This window comes from Rattus rattus, chromosome X (assembly GCF_011064425.1).
Source record: "Rattus rattus isolate New Zealand chromosome X, Rrattus_CSIRO_v1, whole genome shotgun sequence".
NCBI lineage: Eukaryota > Metazoa > Chordata > Mammalia > Rodentia > Muridae > Rattus > Rattus rattus.
The window spans coordinates 45,137,748-45,163,874 of NC_046172.1; the positions used below are offsets into that span (position 1 = coordinate 45,137,748).

The 26,127-nt window shown below is 41.0% G+C and overlaps 1 protein-coding gene and 1 pseudogene across 1 annotated transcript; one reads left to right on the plus strand and one right to left on the minus strand.

The window, feature by feature from the left end:
• Positions 1-3,771: 3,771 nt before the first annotated feature.
• On the plus strand, positions 3,772-8,852 carry LOC116887863 (annotated as a pseudogene).
• A 13,086-nt stretch (positions 8,853-21,938) lies between these two features.
• LOC116889409 (melanoma-associated antigen B3-like) lies at positions 21,939-22,934 on the minus strand. The gene has a single exon (XM_032890512.1). The coding sequence runs from the start codon at positions 22,932-22,934 to the stop codon at positions 21,939-21,941; it is 996 nt and encodes a 331-aa protein (XP_032746403.1).
• Between the last annotated feature and the right edge of the window lie 3,193 nt (positions 22,935-26,127).

The following is a 26,127-nucleotide window of genomic DNA, read 5'->3' on the forward strand; positions in this document are numbered from 1 at the left end:
TTCCCAAGTAACTTCTAAATGATAACACCAACTGATATTAAAAACACCTTTAGGTTCTAGAGAGATGGCTCAATAGTATGTTCAAGACCACTTGTTCTTCCATCAGATCTCAGTTTGCTCTCCAGCAACTACCTAGTAGCTCAAGACAACTTGAAACTCTGTGTGTGTGTGTGTGTGTGTATAAATATATATGTACATGCAAACAAAATACCCATACACATAAAGTAAAAATAAGTAAAATCTCTAAAAAATGAATAAACCCTGTCTTAAAGCTGATATGATAACAATCTGAAAACTGGTAAAAGTGAATTGAAATGGAAGAAAAGTGGTGTTAAAATGTATTCACCTAATATTCTTGGCCAACTACCAATGAATCTTTGTAACAATATGATGAATTGTTTGTTCATAACACTATATTCTATTGGTTTTATTTTTATTTTGGTACTAACTGATATTTTATAATACAATAAGATGTTTTTGCTTACTTTTTCTTCATGTTTTTCTGTGTACTTGGGCTCTAAATAAAACATTTTGAGGACAGGAATCTCAAGATAACTGTTGTCATATGAGAGAACCACTGATCATTTAAATATTTTTGTCAATCAGAAGGATCCTTCTTTTGTGTTTGTTGTTGTTGTTTATATTCTTTTTTTGATATTATTTTTATTTTCATTTCAAATGTTATCCCCTTTCCTGGTTTCCCATCCATAAACCCCCTATAACATCCTCCTTCCCCTGCTTCTATGAGGGTACTCCCTCCCCCAACTACCCACTCACCCCTTCCTGCCTCCCTCCCCTGAATTTCCCTACACTGGGAGTCCAGCCTTGGTAGGACCAAGGGTTTCTCATCCCATTGGTGCCCAACAAGGCCATCCTCTGCTACATACACAGCTGGAGCCATGGGTCTTTGGATGGTGGTTTAATCCCTAGGAGCTCTGGTTGGTTGGAATGGTTGTTCTTATAGGGTTGCAAGACCCTTCAGTTCCTTCAATCCTTTCTCTAATTCCTCCATTAGGGACCCTGTTCTCAGTTCAATGATTGGCTGTCAGCACCTGCCTCTGCATTTGTTAGGCTCTAGAAGAGCCTCTCCGGAGACAGCTATATCAGGCTCTTGTCAGCATGCACTTCTTGGCATCAGCAATATTGTCTGGGTTTGGTGGCTATATATATATGGGCTGAATCCCCAGGTGGGGCAAGTTCTGGATGGCTATTCCTTTAGTCTCTGCTCCAAATTTTGTCTCCATATCTCCTCCTATGAATATTTTTGTTCCCCCTTTTTAGTAGAACTGAAGCATCTGCACTTTGGCTATCCAGAAGGATCCTTCTAAGGCACTTCCTTTCTTCACAGAAGGATATAGCCAGATGATATTCTGAGCCTTGGGTCTTTAGAGTCCTTATTATCTCTTTTTCTCTTTTATTCATTTTTCTCAGGTTTTTACATTTTTATTGATTAGATTTTGTGCTCTAATTCAGAAATTTTATTACAGTCTTTTTAGTCATCTGAATTCTATTTTCGAATAGTAGGGGACAGCAAATTATGGTTCAGTTCATGGTCAACATCAGTTTGGGATAAATTGGAATGAAGTGGGCTCTTAGAGTTCTTGAGACCAAGAATTTAGGCCCAACTTATTCATTTAGCAGATAGGTGAGCTTGGGTACATTACCAAACTCTATGAGCCTCAGGCAATGTATCTGCAAGATCAAGTCACATGATCTATCTTATAAGATTAGTAGTGTGCCATTAGTGTATGCAAAGCACCTGGTCCCGTGCCTGTAGTGAACTGAGATTTTAGGAAATGTCTACTATTACTACCATTATTATGGTTGTTTTAACCACAGAGGATATCATTCTAAACTGATGATTTTTTAACCTAGAAGATGACAAAAGCTTTAATACTCTAGGACATGAAACAACAAATCAGCTCAAAGAAAATTTAAGAACCATTTCCCTCATTAAATCCCATTTTCAATCAAGGTGTCTTTACAAGGTAAATTTTCTAGGATTATATTTAAAGACCGAATCTGACTTTCTACCGCAATGAGCCAACCTTCTGGGATTGCAATATGGTGCTATAATCTGTTAGCATTGTGGGCCACATTGGGAGATATCCTGGGGTCCATGCAACCTTTTCGGAACAGTTTGAGTACACCTAAAGTGTTCTTATTTTCATTTATTTAAGCATAATTCAAAAAATCCATATCTGCTTTGCTTGTATACACACACACTCACAAACACACACACACACATGCACACACGCACGCATGTATGCACTCATTCATGCATGCCTGCAAACACACACACATGCACACAGGCAAGCATGCATGCTACGCAAGCATGCACACGTACACATACACACACGGACGCGTAAGTACACAAGCACACACGCACGCGTAAGTACGCATGCACGTCCGCGTAAGTGCGCAGGCATGCATGCACGCGCGTAAGCATGCGCGCGTATGAAATGCGCGTACCGCGCGGACGACTGGGTAAGCCACGCACCGCATGTGTAATTACGCATACACGTGATAAGGTCGCATGCACGCACAGACGGCACGCACACATCGAACGGACACGTAATTACGACGCGACGCGATGCACAAGGCACGCGACTTCACGATGCCAGAGGGCACGCACGACACACGCACGGACGCTGCAAGTACGCAGACACTAACGGACGCCGCAAGTACGCACGCACACACGCACGTGTAATTACGCACGCACGTATAAGTACGCACACACGCATAATTACGCATACACGCATGGACGCGTAAGTACGCACGCACGCACAGACGCGTAAGTACGCAACCACGCACGCGAAAGTATGCACTCACGCACGCGTAGGTACGCACGCACACATGCCCACGTAATTACGCATGCACATCCGCATAAGTGTGTAGGCATGCATGCAAGCATAGGTATGCACGCACATATAAGTACGCATACATGCACGAGCTGGCGTAAATCGCTACGCGCTTTTCGTAAATGTACGCAGTACTGCGTCCGGCGTGAAGTGCGCGAGGCATGCATACCGCGCGTAAACGCGCCGCGTATAAATGCGCACACGCGCACGGACGCGTAAGTGCGCGAACGAGCAACTGGCGTAAAATGCGCGCGCTACCTACGCCGTGTAATTCGCCGCTGACGTATAAAGTGCGCTTTACGCGCATAATTACGCATACCGCATGGACGGCGTGAAAGTACGCGCACGACGCACAGAGCAGCGTAAAGTCGCAACCACCGCCTGCAAAAGTATGCACTCACGCGCAGCGATGAAGTGCGCACGCGCACATGCCACGTAATTACGCATGCACATCCGCATAAGTGTGTGAAGCATGCATGCACAAGCATAGGTATGCGCGCACATATAAAGTCACGCATACATGCGCGACCCGGCGTAATGCACGCTTTACGCACTCAGTGAAAAGTACGCGTACTGCGTCGCGTAGAAATACGCAGAGCATGCATCGCAGCGTAGAAACGCGCGCCGCATTATAAAGTACGCGCATACCGCCGCGCATGGCGTAATTACATGCGCATACGCCGCGTGAAAGTACGCACTCACGCACGTGCGTAATGCGCCGCAGCACCGCAGCGTAAGTCGCGCACGCCACACTGCGCCAGCGTGAAATGCGCATACGCGTATAAAGTACGCACACTACGATGCGCGTCACGCATACGCATGGCGTGAAAATGCGCCGCACACACTGCACGTGTAATGAGCGCAAGCACGTGTAAAGTGCGCACACGCGCCTACGCCGCAGACTGCGTAAATGCGACGCACGCGCAGACGCCGTAAATACGTAAGCACGCGCTGCGAAAGTATCACGCTTTTACACAGCGTAAATACGCGCACACCGCCCATATGATTACGCATGCACGTCCGGCGTAATTGCGCAGCATGCATGCACGCATAAGTACGCACTCACGCACGCGTAAGTACGCACGCACGTATAAGTACGCACACACACATAAGTACGCACACACGCACAGACGCGTAAGTACGCACGCACGCACGCGTAATACGCACACACACACGGAGTCGTATGCACGCACACAGCACGCATGAACGCACACATGCATATGCATATATACATGTTTAAGTATGCACGCACATGTAGGCACATAAGTGTATGCATGTATGCATGCATGCAAATAAGCAGGCATGCATACACAAACATAAAAATTTAAATATCCCTTTAGTGGAATGGGTTTCTAGTTCATAAGGAAAAGTGTTGTTCTATAGCCTTTGAATTTCTAACCTCAAAGAGAGCATTTTCCTCTGTGTGCCCCAGATGGAAATTTTATGTTCTGTGCCTAGAATCTCAGTTCCAAACATCTGTCTACATTCTCATCTAACTGCCATGCAGTTAATTTAAATTTACCTGTCACCAAGGGATTTGCAGGTGTCCAATGTTAATATAACTTCATTCAGAAGAGTTTATACTAGGTGTCCTCATTTGGAGCCCCACATATTTTATCCTCTTCTTTAGCTTCTCTTAGAAAGTATCTGACCACCTTCCTTTCATTATAGATTCTCTGAGTGTCTCTCTGTGTGTTTGTGTCTCTGTGTCTGTCTCTCTGTGTCTCTCTATCTTTGTCTGTCTCTGCCTCTGTTTGTCTGTGTGTGTGTGTGTGTGTGTGTGTGTGTGTGTGTGTGTGTGTGCATCTTCAGATGTGAGTATGTATGAAGGCACATACACTTCATATGTAGATGCCAGTGGTCAGCCTCAAGTGTCAATCCTTAATCACTGTCAAACTTGATTTTTTTTTTTTAAGACAGGGTCTTTCATTGGCCTGGAGTTCACTGTGTGAGTCACTGGACAGTGGGTGTTAGACCACTGTCTTTACTTCTCCAGTACTGACATTACAGGTGGGCATCCAGACACCAAATTTTTATGTAGGTTCTACGAATGAAACACCAAATTTCAAATATGCAATAAGTCAAATTTATTACTTTTTCTTACATTCCTAAAACAGCCAACACAATCTACATACATGTACTTAGTTTCATAGAAAAAAAGACTAAAAGTAATAAAACAAAAAGCCATAATTTTACTACCATTTTTATATTACTTATGCCTCATGTTATCCTTAACTTTATTGAAGGACAGGTCTCATTTTTTTTTTTTACAAAATTATTATTTTGACACCGCATTTCTTTTTTGGATTACATATATTAAATATGTTGAATTGTTTTATACAATATCATATTTCTTATTCTTCAACATGATAGATTCTAATAAATTGTTATCGGTGTTGTCATAAGCTGGAACTGTGAAAATATACTGTCAACTAAAATAAAGAGCACTTAACATTAGATAAAACCCTAAATATCCGATTCACTTATATTTCCAACAAACACAAACCCATTATAGACTTTGTTTTCACCAGTTTCACTTGGGTCTCTCACTAGTTACAAGCTTAGCTGCTTTCATTTTCAAAACCTGAATACCTTGCTCCATATTTCATGGGAACTGGAAGGATCCCCCAGCCATTAGAGCGGAATGACACTGGTTCTGGCAGAAGTGAGCAGCTCAGCTTAATCTCTGGCTCAGATTTCTTTCCATCATCTTGTGAAGTCTCTTCATCTTGTGAGATGGATAGAACCAGAGAATGGTATTCTTGAACTTGTTCAATACCTCTTGAATTTTAATCTTGCTGTTTTCAGTGTGTGAGCTAAGGGATTCCACAGGATTGAGAGAATTGAGGCTCACTGCTTGGGAACTCTTGCTACTCTTGCGGTTTATACCACTGAATCTTGTATGATGAGCTTTCAGGATTCCTCAAAGATTCCTGGCTTCCTCCTATCATAGAACTCCATTATAAGAATTCTTGAAAGTCCTCCTCGGAGACACTGTTGTCATTTAAAACAACACACACAGGAGAAGTATCAGAAATCCATTCATTTCTGTGTGCATGTGCATGTTTGTATATATGTACAAGTATATATGTGTTTGCGCATGCATTTGTATATTCCCCTATGAATGTAGAGGCCACTTGTTAACCTTAAGTATGATTCCTGGGAGCTGTTCATCTTATTTTTGTGAGAAAGGATTTATCATTAAAACTGAAAAAAATATACACGAGTAAAACTATGTGAGCCCCCTGAAATAATAGATGACAATATTTTGCTATATATACTTTGTAAAATAAAGTCTAGTATTTACACTAAATGATAGTTTTAGTATTTGCAGTTTATATTGTATATCCACACACAGGATATCTCATTTATTTCTTATAATGTTTTTTGACATGTAGCTTTCTTTTTCTCACTTTATGGCTAATTGACTCATATACTAAAAGGAATCTTGGCCCTTTGGATTACTTAATTCTATCTATTCTTCTTCCCTAGATTGACTATTGTGTAATGTAGGAATCTGGTCTGTCTGATATAAATAAAGTATCCAATTAAAAGAGAGAAAGAAGGGCGTGCCACATAAGCAGGCCTAGCTGAACAACAGGCCCTACCTAGGGAAGGATCCTTATGTCTTTGCATTCTCACTGCTAACATTACAAGTACATGTCACTGTATCTGTTTTTTAAAAATTATGGGTGCAGAGAATCAGACACAGGCCACCCTGCCTGCATTGCAAGAACTTTACTTTGCCACTTACCCCACACACACACACACACACACACACACACACACACACACACACACACACACACACACACACCTCGTTCTTAGAAAACCTAAGCCACTGATAAGACTCTCATAACCAATAAATCCAGTTTAGTGACAAGTATTCAGGAAGGAGATGACTTCCTTATTAATGACCAAATATTAGTCATATGTTCTCAAATATTCTACTATGAGTCTTAGAGTCATGTTCACTGTGACTCAGATATGATTGAAAAATATTTACCAAACATTCATATACTGAAAATTTGTCCCCAATATGGCATCCTTAAAGTGGTGGAACCTTTAAGAAATTAGATCCAGCACAAAATAATTCAGTCATTGGTGAATTACCTTCACAGGGGACAAATGATGCACATGGTTTGAATTAGCTTTTGTGTAAGTAGACTATAAAATGAGGTAATCTCCTCACCTACACTCTTGCCTTTTTTTACTTTAATAATTCCCTTTCCATTTCTTCATATTGTAATTTAGCCATGGTACCCTTCCAAAATGCTGGAGTAAATGTTATATTTACCACCTATCTTTTCTTTATAAGGTACTTAGGTTCAGGTACTTATTTGCTGAAATTCTCTATCACTGATGATTTTATAATTAGCATTTTTATTTTATATTTGCATGGCAGACACTTTATAAATATTCTTGCTTTCCTACCTAGAAAGACCTTTGTGTGAGTTGTCAGTGAAAGTTGGAGCCTTAGAGGAACTCACATTTTCACCGTGTTGGCTCTTGACACATTCATCAAATCCTGGACATGAAGCATCTGCAGCAATTGTGATAGTGAGTGGAGCTTTAAGAGGATCCTTGAAATGCAATCACTAAATATACTCTGGAAACATCAACTGAAGTAGGAGAATGAAAGAAGTGTTATGTGGCAGCTGTGTTCCTCAGTGCCTATGTCAGGACCAATCTGGCTATGGAGCAGCCTGCCTTGCCAAGGAGGAAAGTAGAATATTTGGGAGATCAAAGCACCTAGATGCAGTTTGACAGTGAAGGTTAACTCTATACCAGTAATCTCAATGCCATGGCCATAAGCCAGGGTAATTCTTGTTTTCCTTCAGTTCTTAAGGTTCAATTTTTCCCAAATTCATTTTTATTACTAATTGATTATGTACATTCCAAATGTTGCCCCTCCCAGTCCCCTCCAATCTTGCTGTTTAGATGTCTTAGGGTATCCATGGCTTGCTGTGGTAGGAGAGCTAGGTTCTTATGGTGCCAAACTGCATCAACATCTGCTGATTATGTTCTTGCACTTGCCCTTTGCCATTTGGTTATCTCTGATATTAACTGAACTGGGTGTCTAGGATTGGAGCAGACCTCCTTGGAGTCAGGTTGAACTGTGCATTCAGGTTAGAGCAGGCCTCCTGGGTGCCTGGTTAGCCCCCTTGGGAGACTGGCAGGGTTATAGGGTCAGGTAGCAGGCAGGCTAATCTGCCACAGGTACAAGTAGAGGTGCAGACCTACAGAGTAACTCTTTTCAACAAAGTAGTTAGGATCGGTGATGGCCTGGGTAGGCATTGACCCTTCCACCTGATATCACCAAAACCTCCTGGATGTGAAAGCCCTACAAACATGGTGACAAAGAGATCTGTGAGCCTTGCATCCTGGTTTCCATTGTCAACCCAGCCTGGGCAGCCTCAGAGAATGTCTTTATCAATGTCATCATATTTGGAGGTTGTAGATCCAAAAGGTGTATGATGCCTGGTGTATGATGCCTTCAACTAGAATCATGGGATGTCTGTGGATAGCTCCATGTCATCAAAGTCCACTGCAGCTGCTGAACAGAAATAAGACATCAATTTGCCATGTGGCTTTTTTTCTGGTTAAACTTTGGACACTACCTGAAATACTGACTGAGCACAGACAGACCCAAAGGAAGCTGGTTCTTCCTTTTCAACTGGTTCCTATAAGATGAAGCAGACAGATTCGTATGACCAGACTTTGGGGATAATGCTCTTAACATAGTGTATATTTGTAACTTATCAGAGGGAAAAGACAGTGTTCAAGAGACACCTATTTGGCTAGTACCAAAGGAAGGAGTCCTGGATCTCAGTGCCCTTAGAGTCATGGACACCATTCAACTATTCTCCATCCCAAGGTCTTCTGGGTAAAGGAGATTTTTGATATCCAAGCTTCTTGACAGAGCAGGTCCACTAGGGCCTGCCTAAGGAGCTCAGGACCTTGGAGGGACAGGTGCAGGATGAAGCCTGAGGCCCTAGACTAGCAAGAGCAAAACACCCTCAGCTGGAGTTATGAAACTTCCAGGATTGTAGAAAATATGAGCAACTCGAGTTTAACTAATAGATGAGTGCCAGAAGTCTAGGCCATGGACTTCCTGCCACGCTCTATGATAAGTGATGCTGTCTTCATTTCCCATTTCTCTTTGTAGGCTTTCTTCTAATACAAGTCTCAACACTGGTCCATAGCGTAGGAACATCTGCAAGAAGGCATTACTCTTCTTATCCTTGAAAACATAACCTGGAGTGACAATACACACCTTTAATCCCAGCACTCTGGAGGTAGAGGCTGGCTAATCTCTGGGAGTTTTAGACTGGCCTTCCTGGTGTACATAGGTCTAACAGGACCATTTTATGAGACCCTATATCAAAAAAATAAAGCAGGGAACAGATTACATGCTGCTCAGTACAGAGGGTTAGGAGTATTTGTTTCATGCACACATGCAGGAGCTTCATTCTCCTTTGAGGTTGTCTCCATGTTGATTCTCCTCTTAGTGCCGTTACCCTCCCACCTGACTGGAACCAAGAGTTATAAAACACTTGTAAAGCATATTCAGTTTTAAAACAGCTGAAATCTTTCTTTCTTTCTTTTTTCTTTCTTTCTTTCTTTCTTTCTTTTCTTTCTTTCTTCTTTTCCTCCTCCTCCTCCTCCTCCTCCTCCTCCTCCTCCTCCTCCTCCTCCTCCTCCTCCTCCTCCTCCTCCTCCAGCTGGCTTCAAGCTCACACTGTGTGGCAAGAGTAAACTTGACTTCAGACCTTCCTTTCTCTACATTCTGAAAATCATGTGACACCATAGCCAGCTGGACAACAAACGCTTCTATAGCATCATTTGTGTTCTAGGCACTGCTCTAAGCATATTATGGCAAGCCATTTTAGGAAAGTACCATTTTACAGATCAAGAAACAAAGTAGGATTAAGCATAATGGCACATGTCTTGAAATCCTAGCATCATTAGAAATCTCAGAGCAAGAAAACTGCATACATAATGAGACCCTGTCTATAAAGAAAGAAAAACACAAAGATGTGAACTTCACAGGGGAATGTGGTGGGAAGTGTCTAGGGAAATTGGAGAGGGAAAGTGGATCTGATCAAAAGATACTGTATACCCATATGAAATTGTCAAAGAATACATAAAACTATGGAATGTTTTTAAAGTTAAAAAAAAAAAAAGAAAAGAAAAGAGCATGCGATTTAACTACATTGATAGAAAACAATGAGGTTATGTGAGCCACTGCATCAGGAGTTAGGAATCTTTTAGGAAGATTCTCCAGGAGCCGGATGTAGATCTCTCCCGAGAGACACAGCCAGAATATAGCAAACACAGAGGCGAATGCCAGCAGCAAACCACTGAACTGAGAATAGGACCCCCGTCGAAGGAATCAGAGAAAGAACTAGAAGAGCTTGAAGGGGCTCGAGACCCCATATGTACAACAATGCCAAGCAACCAGAGCTTCCACGGACTAAGCCACTACCTAAAGACTATACATGGACTGACCCTGGACTCTGACCTCATAGGTAGCAATGAATATCCTAGTAAGATCACCAGTGGAAGGGGAAGCCCTGGGTCCTGCATAAGACTGAACCCCCAGTGAACTAGATTGTTGGGGAGGGAGGTAATGGGGGAATGGGGAGGGGAACACCCATAAGGAAGGGGAGAGGGAGGGTTCAGAAACCGGGAAAGGGACTAACATTTGAAATGTATATAAGAAATACTCAAGTTAATAATAATAAAAAAAAAAGGGAGATTCTCCTGCAGGTTTCATGGTAAATAAGCATTGTTCTAGGGATCCAACTGATCTCTTTGTCTTATTTTTGTATACTGATAACACAGTAAAGCAATGTATAATACTGTACCTATATTTAACTTGAGAGACAACAGGACACAGTCTCTGTTGAAGAGTGCAGATGTTTCTTTTAAGTTTGACTTCAATATTTTCATGTTGACTCTTGACAGTTCCGGGTCCTCCTCTTTTTATGGGTTGTTTATTTAGTTAAGATGAGTCTCAATGGGTAGCTCAATTTGGCCTCAAATTTGCAGATATCCTACTTTAGCCTCCCAAATGCTGGGATTACAGGTGTGTGCTACTACACCTGGCTCTGAAGTTCATACTTGAAAGTTCCTTAGAAAATTCTTGATTTCAGTGGTGGAGAGTTTGCTTAGTGTATTGGGCTTTAGGGTGATTCCTCACTGTTGCTAACAACAACAAAACCATGTAAAGTGCTCTGATAGATAAAAATCTTACAAGATACGTTAAACTCAGAAAGACAAGCACCAAATATTTTCTTTCATCAAAAAAAAAATCCCCTAGACTAAAAGAAGAAGACATGAAAGTAAAAGGGAAATATTGAGGGCAAAAGCGATCATTAGGATGTTGAGTGAGATAAGAACAGATGAATGCAGGACACATATGATTGATAAAAATTAAGACATGTATAAAATATTATGTTAAAATTTTTATTATGTACAAGGCTATGTACTACTAATAAGGAGTAAATAAAAGGAATATCATTCTCACTTTCTCTCTCAGAGAAAAGAAGCTTTCTGGGACCCATACAAGGAAGTGCAAGGGTGAATTATTCAACCATCCCTGCCAAGGAACATGCAGTGATGATAGCTCAGTAGACCCTGCCTGTCTTGAGCTCCTCAGGCCCTAAGACCTAAACCCAGTGTCCTCATCTAAGCCCCAGCAGGGCCATGGTCCTTCTTGTTCACTGATGACTGCACATTAAGACTAATGGTCTCATTTCCTTTAGACCAGAGGCAAAACACAGCGGGCATCCATGAACCAAATGATTTATTTGCCTTCATAGAATTAAAACACATCCCTTCCCTAGCGAAAATATCATGAAGAGAATGAAAAGACACCTCACAAACTTGGAAAAATAAAATGTTTGTAAAGACCTAGCTGATAGAGGGATGTTTCAAAATATTCAAGAGTATCTACAACTCAATGATAAATACAAAATTTAATATAAAAATGGAGAAAATATCTGAAAATATGCTTTGCCAAAAGATACAGACTATAAATATGTATGTCCTGGGATCACATGCCCTAGGCAAATGCAAACTAAAATAAAAATGCAATACCACTCCACATAGAAGAGCCCAAATCCAAAACATTCTTGACAGAACATCTTGGTGGTAAGCAGTAGTTTCTAAGGATGCTAGAAAATGCCAGTAACAGCTCTGCTCTGAAAATATCCCCCAAAACAGAAAGGTAGGAAAAAGTAGGAGTTGGGGACAACTTGGAAACAATGGATTTCAGCTTGGGTTTAGTGGTGTTTCTCACAACATGGACATGGCCCTTTTCATTTTGAGACGTGCTAACTACTCAGAGACAAAAATCAAGAATGTGAACTGAAGTGCAAGTGATGCAGGCACCTAAACATTGTGCAATGAAAGCCTAGATCCATCCCTGGTGAGTATGGAAAATAAGACAATCGGTATGGAAAACGATTTGGACGTTTCCTACAAAATCATACAGACTTTTACCATACAGTACAGTCATTATGCTACTTGATATTTACCCTAATAAGTAAAAGCCTTAATATCGATGCAATAATCTACACAAAAATGATTTATGAAAAATTTTATTTGTAGTTGCCCAAACTGATAGCAATCATGATGTTTCTCAGTTTGTGATCAGATAGATAACTGGTGGTACATTTGAATTGTGCCAGTAAAAAATAGAGACCCGTCCTCTAGTTGTGACCTTACTACTTCAAATGAACATAACTTGAACAAATATTGTATGTTAAAGGCTCCACAAACTGACTTTTCTTCAAAAAATACGTGAGTTATTATGCCATGAAAAGATACAAGAGAACTTTTATGTACATAATACTTAGTGAAAGAAATCTATATGGAGAGGATTCATGGTAAATATTCTATTCAAGATTCCAGGTTAAGGCAAAACTGTAGAGACGGTCAAATGTCAGCAGTAACTAGCTCTCAGTGAAGTGTGACATGGACATAGAAGACAAGAGTGATTTTCAGTGAAGACATGCTTCAAAGGTGAGTATAACTTATGCATTTATCAAAACCCCACATAATGTACAACACCACAATTTAAGTATAACATAAACTATGAAATTTAGAATCTGATATCATGATATGCAAATACATAGTTACTAATGTATAAGAAATGTACCACTATACAATGAGATGCTGATAGCAGGGAGGTTGTACACATCTGGGAACTCAAGTTGCATAGGAAACCTCTACGTAAAGTCACTTCTTTAAAACCATATGAAAGCTTCTGCCTTGTTCTTTCCTTAATTTAAGGACTGAATACAAGAGACCAAGGGGCCAGGCCATTTGTTTTCTCATATATTCATGTATAAGTTGTGATCTCAGTTCTCATTCACTGTACTTTATTGATGTCTATAAGGATCTGAGAATTCCTATTTCTTGAACTAAAGTCTTTTCTATATAAAAAAAAACTAAGTAACAAGAGGGGCCCTGGGGTTGGGGATTTAGCTCAGGGGTAGAGCACTTGCCTAGGAAGCGCAAGGCCCTGGGTTCGGTCCCCAGCTCTGAAAAAAAGAACCAAAAAAAAAAAAAAAAAGAAAGAAAGAAAGGCCCTAACTGGGTGTGGTGCTTGAATTTCAATGAGAGGGAGAACTAGATTACACATGGGGGGAGGAGTGGGAATGGGGGGATGGTAACAGGAGGAATAAGGTGGGAGAGAATATATATATATATATATATATATATATATATAGGTGTATATATATATATATAGAGAGAGAGAGAGACAGACAGACAGACAGTCAGAAAGACAGAAAGAGATACAGACAGAGAATACTCAGAGACAACTGGATTGGGAGGTGGCTTCTCTGTGATGAGCTAGAAACATAGGACAATGGAAACTCCTAGGAATGTATGAGTGTGACCTGAGCTAAGACTCCCAGTAATGGGGCATATGGAACTCGAACCTACCATCTCCTTCAACCAGGCAAGACTTCCAGTAGCCAGACTGGAACACCAGTCCAGCCACAAAATCTCTGACCTACAATTTGCCCTACCTGTGAAATGTGCAGGGTTAAGAAATTGAGAGAATTACCAACTAATGACTGGTGCACCTTGAGACCTATTGCATGAGAGGGTACCTACCTCTTACACTATTAATGATATACTGCTATACGTGAAGACAGAAGACTAGTGCAACTGTCATCTGAGAGGCTTCACCTAGAAGCTGATCAAAACAGATGCAGAGACCCACAGATAAACAGTAGTAGGAGCTTGCGGAACCCTGTGGAAGTTGGGAGGAAGGAATGAAGGATCCAGAGGGGTCAAGGACACCACAAGAAAACCTACAGAGTCAACTAACCTGGGCCCATGGGTGCTCATAGAGACTGAACTCATAACCAGAAAGCATGTTTGGGACTGGCTTGGCCCCCTACCCATATGTAACAATTGAGTAGCTTTGTCTTCATGTGAGACTCCTAACAGGAGCAGGGGCTGTCTCAAACTACATTGCCTGCCTTTGCATCCCTTTCTCCTAATTGGGCTGCTTTATCTTTCCACAAATATCCTTCATTTCTAATATGTGGGAGACAAGAGTTGAAAAGACAGCTCAGTCATCAAAGTGTATACTTTAAAACTTTGAACCTGAGTTCAGTTCCCAGAAGCTAAGTGTGATATGTTCTTGCAATCCTAGTGTTGGGCTGACAGACATAAGCAGATCCTAGGGGCTTGCTGGCCAAGTGCTAGGCCAGGAAAAAGCCCTGAGGACAAAATTGTAGATGGTTCCTGACAACAAACAACAACTACAGTTGACTTCAGACCTCCTCACATATTGAACACCACTCTCAGAAGTGTCAGATTGCTGTTTTGTGTTGGATTTCTCACTGGGAGTCCTAACTCAGGATTCTAAGTCTAACTCACAGTAGGACCTTCCTTCTTCTAAGCAGGATGTGAAGTCAGTTTTGTCTTACATTTATGCCTGAAATCTCTAATGTCTGACAGAGAATTCTATAAGAGTCTCACTGAAAGAGGATTTATAGCTTTAGCACTATTCAGAGTATTTATTTATACCTATCATACCTAGAAAATTCTCTGTCTCAAGGCCTGAGACCAAGGTCTTCATTTTCCAGAAACTTCCAAAGGAGAAATTAACCCCAGTCAGTGGAGGCTGCCAGTGAACTCTGTGACCTGACCACAGTGACAAGATACTATGGACCACTTAGCTCTGGGTGAGTGTTTCTGGGGTTCAACTTCCTCATCAGGGTCTTCAGTTTCTTACAGACTACCTCTACTTATGTGAGGCAATCCTCCTTCAGGTAAGGCAGACTATGATAACCTTTAGTAATTATTAAGGTAGGAGAATCTCTGGCTGATGTCCCTGCCTGACATACCCTTTATCTGTCCACTTATAGGAATCTCATTCATTTTATTCAGATTCCTGGATCACAGATTCACTGGGAAACACTAAATTATATGACCAATTTCTCTATACTATAGGAAAATCCTAACACAAGGTCAGATAATGCTTTAGAAAAGCACAGGATTATTCTATGTTTTCCATTAAAAGTCAAATTTAGACTCATATATTTACATTGAAAAGGTTATAATTTTCTAAAAAGAAATTGTGCAGAATGATGGAATGTGAACACATTAACTTTTGAGTTTATCTGATTTGCATATGTAATCACCGTTTTACCAATATTTTCTCTCCTTCATTCTTTCCTCCGCCTCTCAAACATTTTATTGTTCTAGTTATGGCTTTCAATCTAGTGGATTAGACATAAAATCTCTCTTAAAAAAAATCACCATCAGGCTGGAGAAATGGCTCAGTGGTTAAGAGCACTGACTGCTCTTCCAGAGGTCCAGAGTTCAATTCCCAGCAAACATATGGTGGCTCACAATCATCTGTAATGGGATCCAATGCTCTCTTCTGGAGTGTCTGAAGAGAGTGGCAGTGTACTCACATAAAACAAACGAACAAACAAATAAATCTTCTTTTTAATAAAATTCAGGATTGTTTGGCAGAGTCTAGCTGGGTGGTCTGCCCTTATCCTTTTTCCCAATGCCCAGGATAGCCTGGGTCCCACACCAAATTTCTTGGCCTAGTCTGGTCACTCTTGCCTGAACTGTCTCCAAAGTCTCCACTTGTGCCAAGATCTACTTTGATTGTCCCAAGCCTACGGGGTCCCCTGATGCCACATGTAATCTCCAGGGCAAACCATATTCTGAATAGCTTTTTCCAGGGCCCAGGACCTGACCTACCTACTCCCAATCTAAAGGCCCCGTTCAAGGCTTATCTTATTTATTAACATAGCCATATCCTGCACATCATTCACCAGAATCTTGTGGGACAAGTGGACCATGCCAGAAGACAGAAGAACTGGTAATGTTGAGCAAACCTGGGGAAATCTTAGAATTGAGAACAGAAGGCATGGGGCCAGCTCCCTGCCAAGCCCTACTTGTTCTAGAACACACAGCCATAACACCTCACTGAGAAGGCTATGACAACCAGTCATGTAGAACAACACCTGAAATCTTTCCCCATACAAATAGAGCATCCCAGACATCTCAGACTGAGCCAATGGGAAGCATTTGCCCCTGGATCCCACACTACTCCTCAATATTTATAAGTTCCCTATCCAAATGGAATAAAGTGCCCGAGTTATTTCACCAGGAGTCATCTGAGAGTGGTTATTTCATTGAGCTATAACACCCTTGGGAAGAGTTTTCTTTCCTGAAGAATTCATTGCTGGGCCTTGGATCTATCCAGCAAGCCTGGCTTATGTCCTGCTGCCCCTGCTGCAGCAACCAGCTGTCTGCAGCTGCCCATGGTCATTTTCTGTTGATTGTAGTTATTTCCCAGCACCTGCTTGCCTAGCAATTCCAGCTGTGGTTCTCGGCTGCTTGCTGCTGCACAGCTTGCCATCACTGCTGCCACTGGCACTGGCACTGCTATAGTAGTGGAGAGCCCCCAGCTACCTGCCTTGCATAGGCTTTCCTTTGGAGCTCTGTAGCACTTTGGCAGTCCTGCCAGACCAGAGCCCCACAGAACCTTTTGTTCAGGCAAGCCCAGAGATCTTTGGATTTATCTTTTCTGGTTTCTCTAAAAATGACCCCAGGAGACTCCTATCATGGACTGAGTTCTGCCTCCCCTGAGTGGCCATAAAACTCCCAGCAGCAGAGAGGCAGACAGAGAGCCTGACAGGTCAGGTGCCTTGTCCAGCATACCCTCTCCAATGCCTACGTCTAATACCAAACTCCAGGCTTGGACTACAACACATATAATGCATGGCAGTTCAGAACCTATGTTCACCTGACTCAATTCTATCTACATTACATGTAACATTTTGGCCTAGTGTGGTCCATACACATGGTGTTGTGCCCCAGCCTACTTTCTCCATACCAGACACAAAAGTAACAAAAGAAATCCAAATGCCCAGATTTCATCACAAAAATAGAAACAAAATAAAAGATCAAGGAAGCATCTACCTCAAAAAAAAAATCCACCAATCACAAAGAAATATTCACCAGTGAAATTTACCGAGATGAACACCACAGAATTTAAAAGGTCATGAACATCATCAGTGGATTTGAAGACTTTAAAGAAATCACAAACAGCTCAGTGAAATTAAGGAGAAAGAACTTAGAGAATAAACTCCCAAATGGTGCACAAGAAAGGATTAACATGAGATTGAAGGCAATGATGAAAATAATCCAATATTTGAAAAGAGAATACAATAAACATATAGAAACATTGAAGAAGATTCAAGTTTAAATGAAGACGGAACTGAAAACCCAATCAGAAAACTCAAAGGAAAGCCTTACAAGTAAAATTAATCAAGTAGCAGATAGAATAACAGGACTCAAAGATAGAGAATCTGAACCAAATAAGCAAAGTACATGAAAATTTAAAAAAAAAAGAAGAAGGAAAGCAACACACAGAAAATGTAGGACACAGTGAAAATGTCAGACCTTCAAATTATAGGAATAAACAAAGGAGAAGGATCCCAGGTCAATAGCACAGACCAAATCTTAAACAACATTGTAGAAGAAAGCTTCCCCAAACTAAGGAACAACGGATCTACATGAATATAAGACTCATACAGAACACCAAATATACAAAACTAAAAATGAAAATTTTCTTGATATATCATAGTTAAAATTACTAAAAATATAAAACAAATAACAAGTGTCCAAAGCTACAAGACATAAAACACAAGTCAGACATAAAGGAAACCCCATCTGTATAACTGCTGATTTCTCAACAGAAACGTTGACAACTAGTAGAATGTAGAGCAGTGTATTCCAAATCCTAAAGGACCACAACAACCTAAAAAATGTCCAGCAGACCATATGAAAAGATACAGGAAGCAATATATCAGGCTGAAGAAAAGAACAGTCAAGGGACTATAGAAAGAAAAGGGAAGCTATAATTACTGAATCACAAAGCATCACCAAAAAACCAACATCAACAACACAATAAAAGAAATCAACACACACTTCAATAATAAATTTTAAGTATTAACAGCCTCAATTCTTTGATCTATAAAAGTGGGATAGCTACAGCACTCTAGAGAATAGGCTCTGCACCTTGCCTGGACAGCACAGTGGAGCTCACCCTGAAGGTGAAGGCCCAGATGTACAGGAGAACTAGCTCATCCCTAGGCTGCAGCACTTGGAAAAAGTCACCCTTGTGCCACAACTGGGCAGCACAGTGGTCCTGGCTCTGAAAGTGTGGGTGACGGTGAGCTCAGCCTGAGAGCAGAAGAGTTAACTAGAGCAGTACAGAGTGGATAAGGGACCTCCAGTAGACTGACCAGCTCGGCTTCCACCCAGGACCAGATCCATGGCTTGGACTTGACCCACCTCAAAATCGACATCATTTGTGACTAGTTGGGGTGAGATAAGGATCACTCCTGCTGACACAAAGCTGTGGGATCTCCATGGCACGGGGCAACAACAGGATAACCAAGAGAAGTCCTGGTGAGGATCCAATATTGATGGTGTCAAAGAAGGCAGAAACCTCAAACCAGACCAACGACTCATTGCAATGAACATTTGCAAGTGAAGATATGTGGACAGAAGGATATACTGTGGGCCACACTGTGACATACTACAGCTTCCATGACGAGATATTTTCTATACTTTGGGTTTTTTTTTGTTTGTTTGTTGTGTATGTGTGTGTTTGTGTGTGTGTGTGTGTGTGTGTGTTAGTGTGTTAATTTTATTGGGGGGAGAGGTTCAAGGGTGGAGGGGATAAAAGGGGATGGGGAGATGAGTAGTATTGTGGTACATGATATGACACTCACAGATAATCAATAAAAAGTTGTTTTGAAAGTTAAATAATATGCATTCTTAGCATTTGCAAAATTCAACAACCCTTTATGACAAAAGTCTTGAAAAGATCAGGAAGTCAAGGCCCATACTTAAACATAGTAAAAGCTATATACAGCAAACCAGTAGCCAACATCAAACTAAATCCTAGCCAGAGCAATCAGACAACAAAAGGAGGTCAAAGGGATACAAATTGGAAAGGAAGAAGTCAAAATATCACTATTTGCAGATGATATGATAGTATGCTTGTGACCCCAAAAGTTCCACCAGAGAACTACTAAGCCTGATAAACATTTTCACCAAAGTGGCTGGGTATAAAATTAACTCAAACAAATCAGTAGCCTTCCTTTACTCAAAGGGTAAACAGGCTGAGAAAGAAATCAAGGAAATGACACCATTCACAATAGTCACAAATAACATAAAGTACCTCAGTGTGACTTTAACCAAGCAAGTGAAAAATCTATATGACAAGAATTTCAAGTCTCTGAAAAAAGAAATTGAAGAAGATCTCAGAAGATGGAAAGAGTTCCCATGCTCATGGATTGGCAGGTTTAATATTGCAAAAATGGCCATTTTACCAAAAGCGATCTACAGATTCATGCAATCCCCATCAAAATTCCAACTCAATTTTTCATAGAGTTAGAAAGAGTAATTTTCAAATTCATTTGGAATAACAAAAGACCCAGGATAGTAAACACTATTCTCAACAATAAAAGAACTTCAGGGGAATCTCCATTCTTGACCGCAAGCAGTATTACAGAGCAATAGTGATTAAAAAAACTGCATTGTATTGGTACAGAGACAGTGTGGGGGAATGCTGGGGCATTGAGGTGGGAGTGGCTTCGTGGGAGTGGGAGTGGGAGCATCCTCACAGAAGCAGTGGGAGGGGAAGGGAGTATGGGAGAGGGGGAAAGGGGGGTAACATTTGAAATGTAAATACATAAAATATTCAAGAAAAATAAAATTAAACAAATATTAAATAATATGAATTCTTAAGTTTCCTTGTAAACCAATATCAAATCACAATTTGGAAAAATAAACCATTTTATAGGGAAAAAATGGCTGAATAGATTATAAAATTAAATTCCTTTATTTTTTGTCTACATTAAAACCTTATTGTTAAATATAAGGCCCAGCACTATCATAAAGTGAAGGGTTAGACAAAATATTCCAATCTAATGGACACAGGAACCAAGGAAACATTGCTATCCTAATGTCTCCTACTACTTCAGGCCAATGGAATTTGTTCAATCCTTGTAGTTTACCAGTTGTGTGAAACTGCACATTATCAGAATCTGTGAGCTTCAGGACTTTCATACATTAAATAATCATGACAAGCCTTTTCTTGCAGGAATTCCATAAGATATATAATATTATAGGACTATTTTTAAAATTCTTTTTATGATTTTTTCCTTTGATAATGCAGTACACCACACTGTTTTGTAAAGCCAAGAAGTACGCTAGAAATTATATCATATTCCAGGGCAAAGAAAACCCTTTCAGATAAAGTGAAACTTACCAAGGTAAACTAAGTACTATATTTTTCCTTATGAAATATCAATTTCAGTGTTAGGTAGACTTCCTCAGTTGATACAACATAATTTTTTGTTGTTTGTTTTGTTTTTGTGTTTTGGAGAGTGTTTTTCAGTGTGGCCCTGGTTATCCTTAGACTTGCTCTGTAGACCAGGCTGGCCTTCAACTCAGAGATCCGCCTGCCTCTGCCTGAGAGCACTGGGATTAAAGGCCAGTGCAACTACTGCCCAGAACAGCACAATATTTTTTTAAAATGTACTTCAGGGACCCTGAAACTTCTCTTCCCTTGAGTTGGTGTTCAAGTTAAGCCACTTCAACTTTTATCCCTCTAACCTCTACTGAAAATACTTGAAAGTTGCCAAATCACACACAGTGTAACCTGAGGAGTGTGCTCTGGATGTCCCAGGCCATGACAGAGTGCCAGCACAGTATCCTACTTTCCATGAGGAATCGCTGCTTTCTCAGATTATGAGAGGGTAGTCAGTGATCTCTAACTCCTGGCACAGCCTTATAGGATACTTTCTATTCTTGCCAGGTTTCCCCTAATTACTACATCTCCAGTATTAGCATGTAATTGCTAAGAGTGGATGGTCAAATTATGTTCAGGTATCAGTTAAGTCTATGAACATTTGGGCCTAACTGAATATTACTTATGTTCACATTTTTAATTGAAAATTTTTCATACAACAGATTTTGATAACATTGTTCCCCTAGTCAACCTCCTCCCAGATAAATGAAGCAAAGATATTTGTATATTTTAATTTGATTAAATAAAGAGAAAAGTTTTAATGCAAATATTAACCACATTACCATTTTTCTATTTCCATGTCATATGCTTAAACTAAATTTAAAATTACTTTAAGCTTATTGTAAACATAAGTAACAATTCTGTCTTATATTGAAGTAGGTAGTTTAACTAGTACAGAAGTTTCTCCAATTTCTTTTATAAGGAAACTTACTCTGAATACTGATGATTTGTATGAACAACTTAGTATGTTGAGTTAATCATACTGATACAAAACTGAAGTTAAACAAAAAGTGCAGATAATGCTCCAAATCGTGCATATAGAACAGGAATACAAAGCTATTCATACACTTCCTCTAGACACAAACAGTCCTTCAACCACCCCTTTCTCTCACTGGCTTCTTGAACTACAAGGTAAAACCAAAAACTCTTAACTTCACTAGCCATGAGAGGACCTGTTTGACATGGCTGTGGAACATTTATTTAGTATTGATTGTTGTGTCACCAAATGTAGCTGCAGCTTGACTTCTTTCCTCCTCATCTTTCAAAGCCTCATCATACCGGGACTGGAAGGCGCTCGGAACTATATGGTTGATTTTAGCCAAAAATTCCAGGATTTTCATCTTGCTCGTCTCAGCATGAGATCTTGGACCCCACAGAAATTCATAGCTTGCAGGACTGCTGTTAGGTACTTGCCGATACTCCAGGTATTTAAGCTTCACTAAATCTTGAGTGATAAGCTTCCTGGGTTCCCCAAAAATGAAGTGTTTCTTTCCATCATATACTTTCATTTTATTCAGGAATTCCCAGATACTTTCCTCAGTGGCACAGTTTCCTTTCAGGAAGATCACCCCTAGGAGATTCATTAGCAGGCCAGTCTTGGGAAATCCCCTGCCTGTAGTCAGAACACCATTGTTAGGGAGATTCATTTTGCTAGCAAGGATATAGGAATCCATAGAATCTGCTTCCTTTAAGTCTACACCAAGCAACACCTCCAGGTTGAACGAAGCTCTTCTGAGGATCTCAGCGATGTGTACTTTATGGGCGTTGGTGACCATCTTCATCACATCTGCTTTCAGAATGGGCCTTTTCATTTTACACATGTTCATCATGTAGTTCACCACCAGGCGGACTGTGCTAGTGAGAGAACTTCTAGGGCGCTTCACAGTAGAGGGTGAGGTCTGGGAAGATTGTTGTTTTCTCTTCATTTTGTACTTAGCTACTTTACATGGTCTTGTGTGAGAAAGACCCTTAGACTCAGTGGTAGAAAGGGCTCTCTGAGGCACCTTGGAAGTGGCCTGTAACTTAGAAGCAGACCTTGTACGAGTAGTAACACCTACATGAGGAGAAGATGGAGGGGGACAGCTTTTCTCCACTTCTGCAAGGGCCTGGGCACCCTGGAGATCCTGGGTCTCACCTCCAGCCTGGTAGCATTTTTTTCCAGCATGGAACTTTCTCTTCTGACCCCGAGGCATAATGATCTTGTTCAGTGTGAGCTAGCAAGCCAGTGATTCTGCCACCTGGAGAGATATTGAGATTGCATAAGTATCTCCAGCATAGAGATAACTTTTGGCTGTAAGGAGCCCACGTTTACTGAATTTGGTAACAGCACTTTCCTACGAACCCAGAGTATCCTTGTTCTGATCAACCTGCCCTCTGATAACCTTATGAAACTAATTAAAGTGTGCTTTAGACTGCAGTCTGCCACCACTTTTTGGTGTGCACTGGGAATGTAAGTGGTGGGGGAAGGTTTAATTCTGATGGATCAGCTTCCCTCTTGCCTGGGAAGAGCTCTCAGTTTTGAAGCCAGTGCCATTCATCACCATATCAAATTGTTGGTAACCTGAACCCTTTTCTTGTGCTAACTTTGGATAACTCCATCTAAAGCTCTTATTCCCGTCCATGGGCCCAAAGGATGAAAGGAAAGAATACCTGAGCCCTTAATATTTTTCATGGTTTATGCAGTTCCAGGAGCTGATAGAGGCTCACTGAGAATGCATGTCCAGAACGTTTCTGCCTACTGAATCTGGGGCCTCTGTTACATAACACCTCCCTCTCTGTGACTTTCTGTGCAAAACTTAATGCAGCAGGTTTACTGGGGTCACACAGGTCTAAGGAAATCCCCTAAAGGATAGATTTCGTGAGACCCTATAGATTATGAGACTGGAAATGGTCTCCTTATTCCAAATTCAGGATCTTAAACACAAATGACTCTTAGAAATTCACAAAACAAACCTGAGATTCCACCTCACCCAGTGAGAATGGCTAAGATCAAAAACTCAGGTGACAGCAGATGCTGGCGAGGATGTGGAGAAAGAGGAACACTTCTCATTGTTGGTGGGATTGCAGACTGGTACAACCATTCTGGAAATCAGTCTGGAGGTTCCTCAGAAAATTGGACATTGAACTACCTGAGGACCCAGCTTTACCTCTCTTGGGCATATACCCAAAAGATGCCCCAACATATAAAAAAGACACGTGATCCACTATGTTCATAGCAGCCTTATTTACAATAGCCAGAAGCTGGAAAGAACCCAGATGCCCTTCAACAGAGGAATGGATACAGAAAATGTAGTACATCTACACAATGGAATACTACTCAGCTATCAAAAACAATGACTTTATGAAATTCATAGGCAAATGGATGGAACTGGAAAATATCATCCTGCGTGAGGTAACCCAACCACAGAAAAACACACATGGAATGCACTCACTGAGAAGTGGATATTTAGCCCAAAACCTCAAATTACCCAAGATGCAATCCCTGGACCACATGAAACTCAATAAGAAGGATGACCAAAATGCGGATGCTTCACTCCTTCTTAAAAAGGGGAATAAAAATATCCATAGGAGAGGATAGGGAGGCAAAGTTTAGAGTGGAGACTAAAGGAAGGGCCATTTAGAGCCTGCCCCACATGTGGCCCATATATATACAGCCACCCAATTAGATAAGATGGATGAAGCAAAGAAGTGCAGAAGTGTAGATCGCTCCTGAGAGACACAGCCAGAATACAGCAAATACAGAGGCGAATGTCAGCAGCAAACCACTGAACTGAGAATAGGACCCCCGTTGAAGGAATCAGAGAAAGAACTGGAAGAGCTTGAAGGGGCTTGAGACCCCATATGTACAACAATGCCAAGCAACCAGAGCTTCCAGGGACTAAGCCACTACCTAAAGACTATACATGGACTGACCCTGGACTCTGACCTCATAGGTAGCAATGAATATCCTAGTAAGAGCACCAGTGGAAGGAAGCCCTGGGTCCTGCCAAGATTAGACCCCCAGTATAGGGGATTGTGGGGGGTAAGGGGGTGGATGGGGAGGAAAACACCCTTATAGAAGGGGAGGGAGAGGGGTTAGGGGGCTTCCAGGAAAGAGAATAACATTTGAAATGTAAATAAGAAATACCCAATTTAAAAAGAGAGAGAGAGAAAAAAAAAGAAATTCACATCCAATTGATTGGACAGATGCTAAGTCTTTCTTTTTAGGCTTTCTTCCCATCATAGGGGAAATGAGGATGACGTATATCCCACTACTGCTGCCCAGGGTTTCTCCATACTAACAACTGGGGCGTGTTGCTAAAAATTGTCATTATTACAGAATCCATGCTTTTTAGGTCCTCAGCATATCAAGTGGATCCATGGTCTCTGTGCTTTTATGACATGAGTAATCCAAACTTGAAATAAAACCTATGTCCAGGAGCACTGACACACCTGAGAGCAGAGGAAAAACCACTACCTCTGTTCCAAGGGACCCGCCTGGAACCCTCAGGACACAGCAATCCAGGAGCAGTGTGGGACAGGATCCTTCTGGTTTCTGCCTGCACCCAGAGCTGACCTGGTCCCACAGCTCTCTGTTCCCAGGTCCTGCTGGGAGAAAGCCAGTTTCTAGGGGTGCTGACACACAGGCTGACAGGAGGATCATCAACCCACTGCCAGAGACAGCAAGACAAGCTAACACCAGAGATAACCAGATGGCGAGAGGCAAGTACAGGAACCTAAGCAACTGAAACCAAGACTACTTGGTGTCATAAGGGCCCAGTTCTCTCGCCAAAGAAAAAACTGGATATCTAAACACACCGGAAAAGCAAGATTCAGATTTAAAATCACATCTCATGATGATGATAGAAGACTTTAAGAAGGACATAAATAACTCCCTTAAAGAAACACAGGACAACACAGGTAAATGGGTAGAAGCCCTTAAAGAGGAAACACAAAAATCTCTTGAAGAATTATAGTAAAACACAACCAAACCATTGAACAAAACCATCTAGGATCTAAAATTGGAAATAGAAACAATAAAGAAAGCACAAAGGGAAACATCTCTGGAGATAGAAAACCTGGGAAAGAGCTCAGGAGTCATAGATGCAAGCATCACCAACAGAATACACGAGATAGAAGAGAGAATCTCAGGGGCAGAAGAAACCATAGAAAACATTAACACAACCATCAGAGAAAATGCAAAATGCAAAATGCTCCTAATCCAAAACATCCAGAAAATCCAGGACACAATGAGAAGATCAAACCTAAGGATAATAGGTATAGAATAGAGTGAAGATTCCCAACTTGAATGGCCAGTAAAGATATTCAACAAAATTATAGAAGAAAATTTCCCTAACCTAATGCAAGAGATGCCCATAAGCATACAAGAACACTACAGAACTCTAT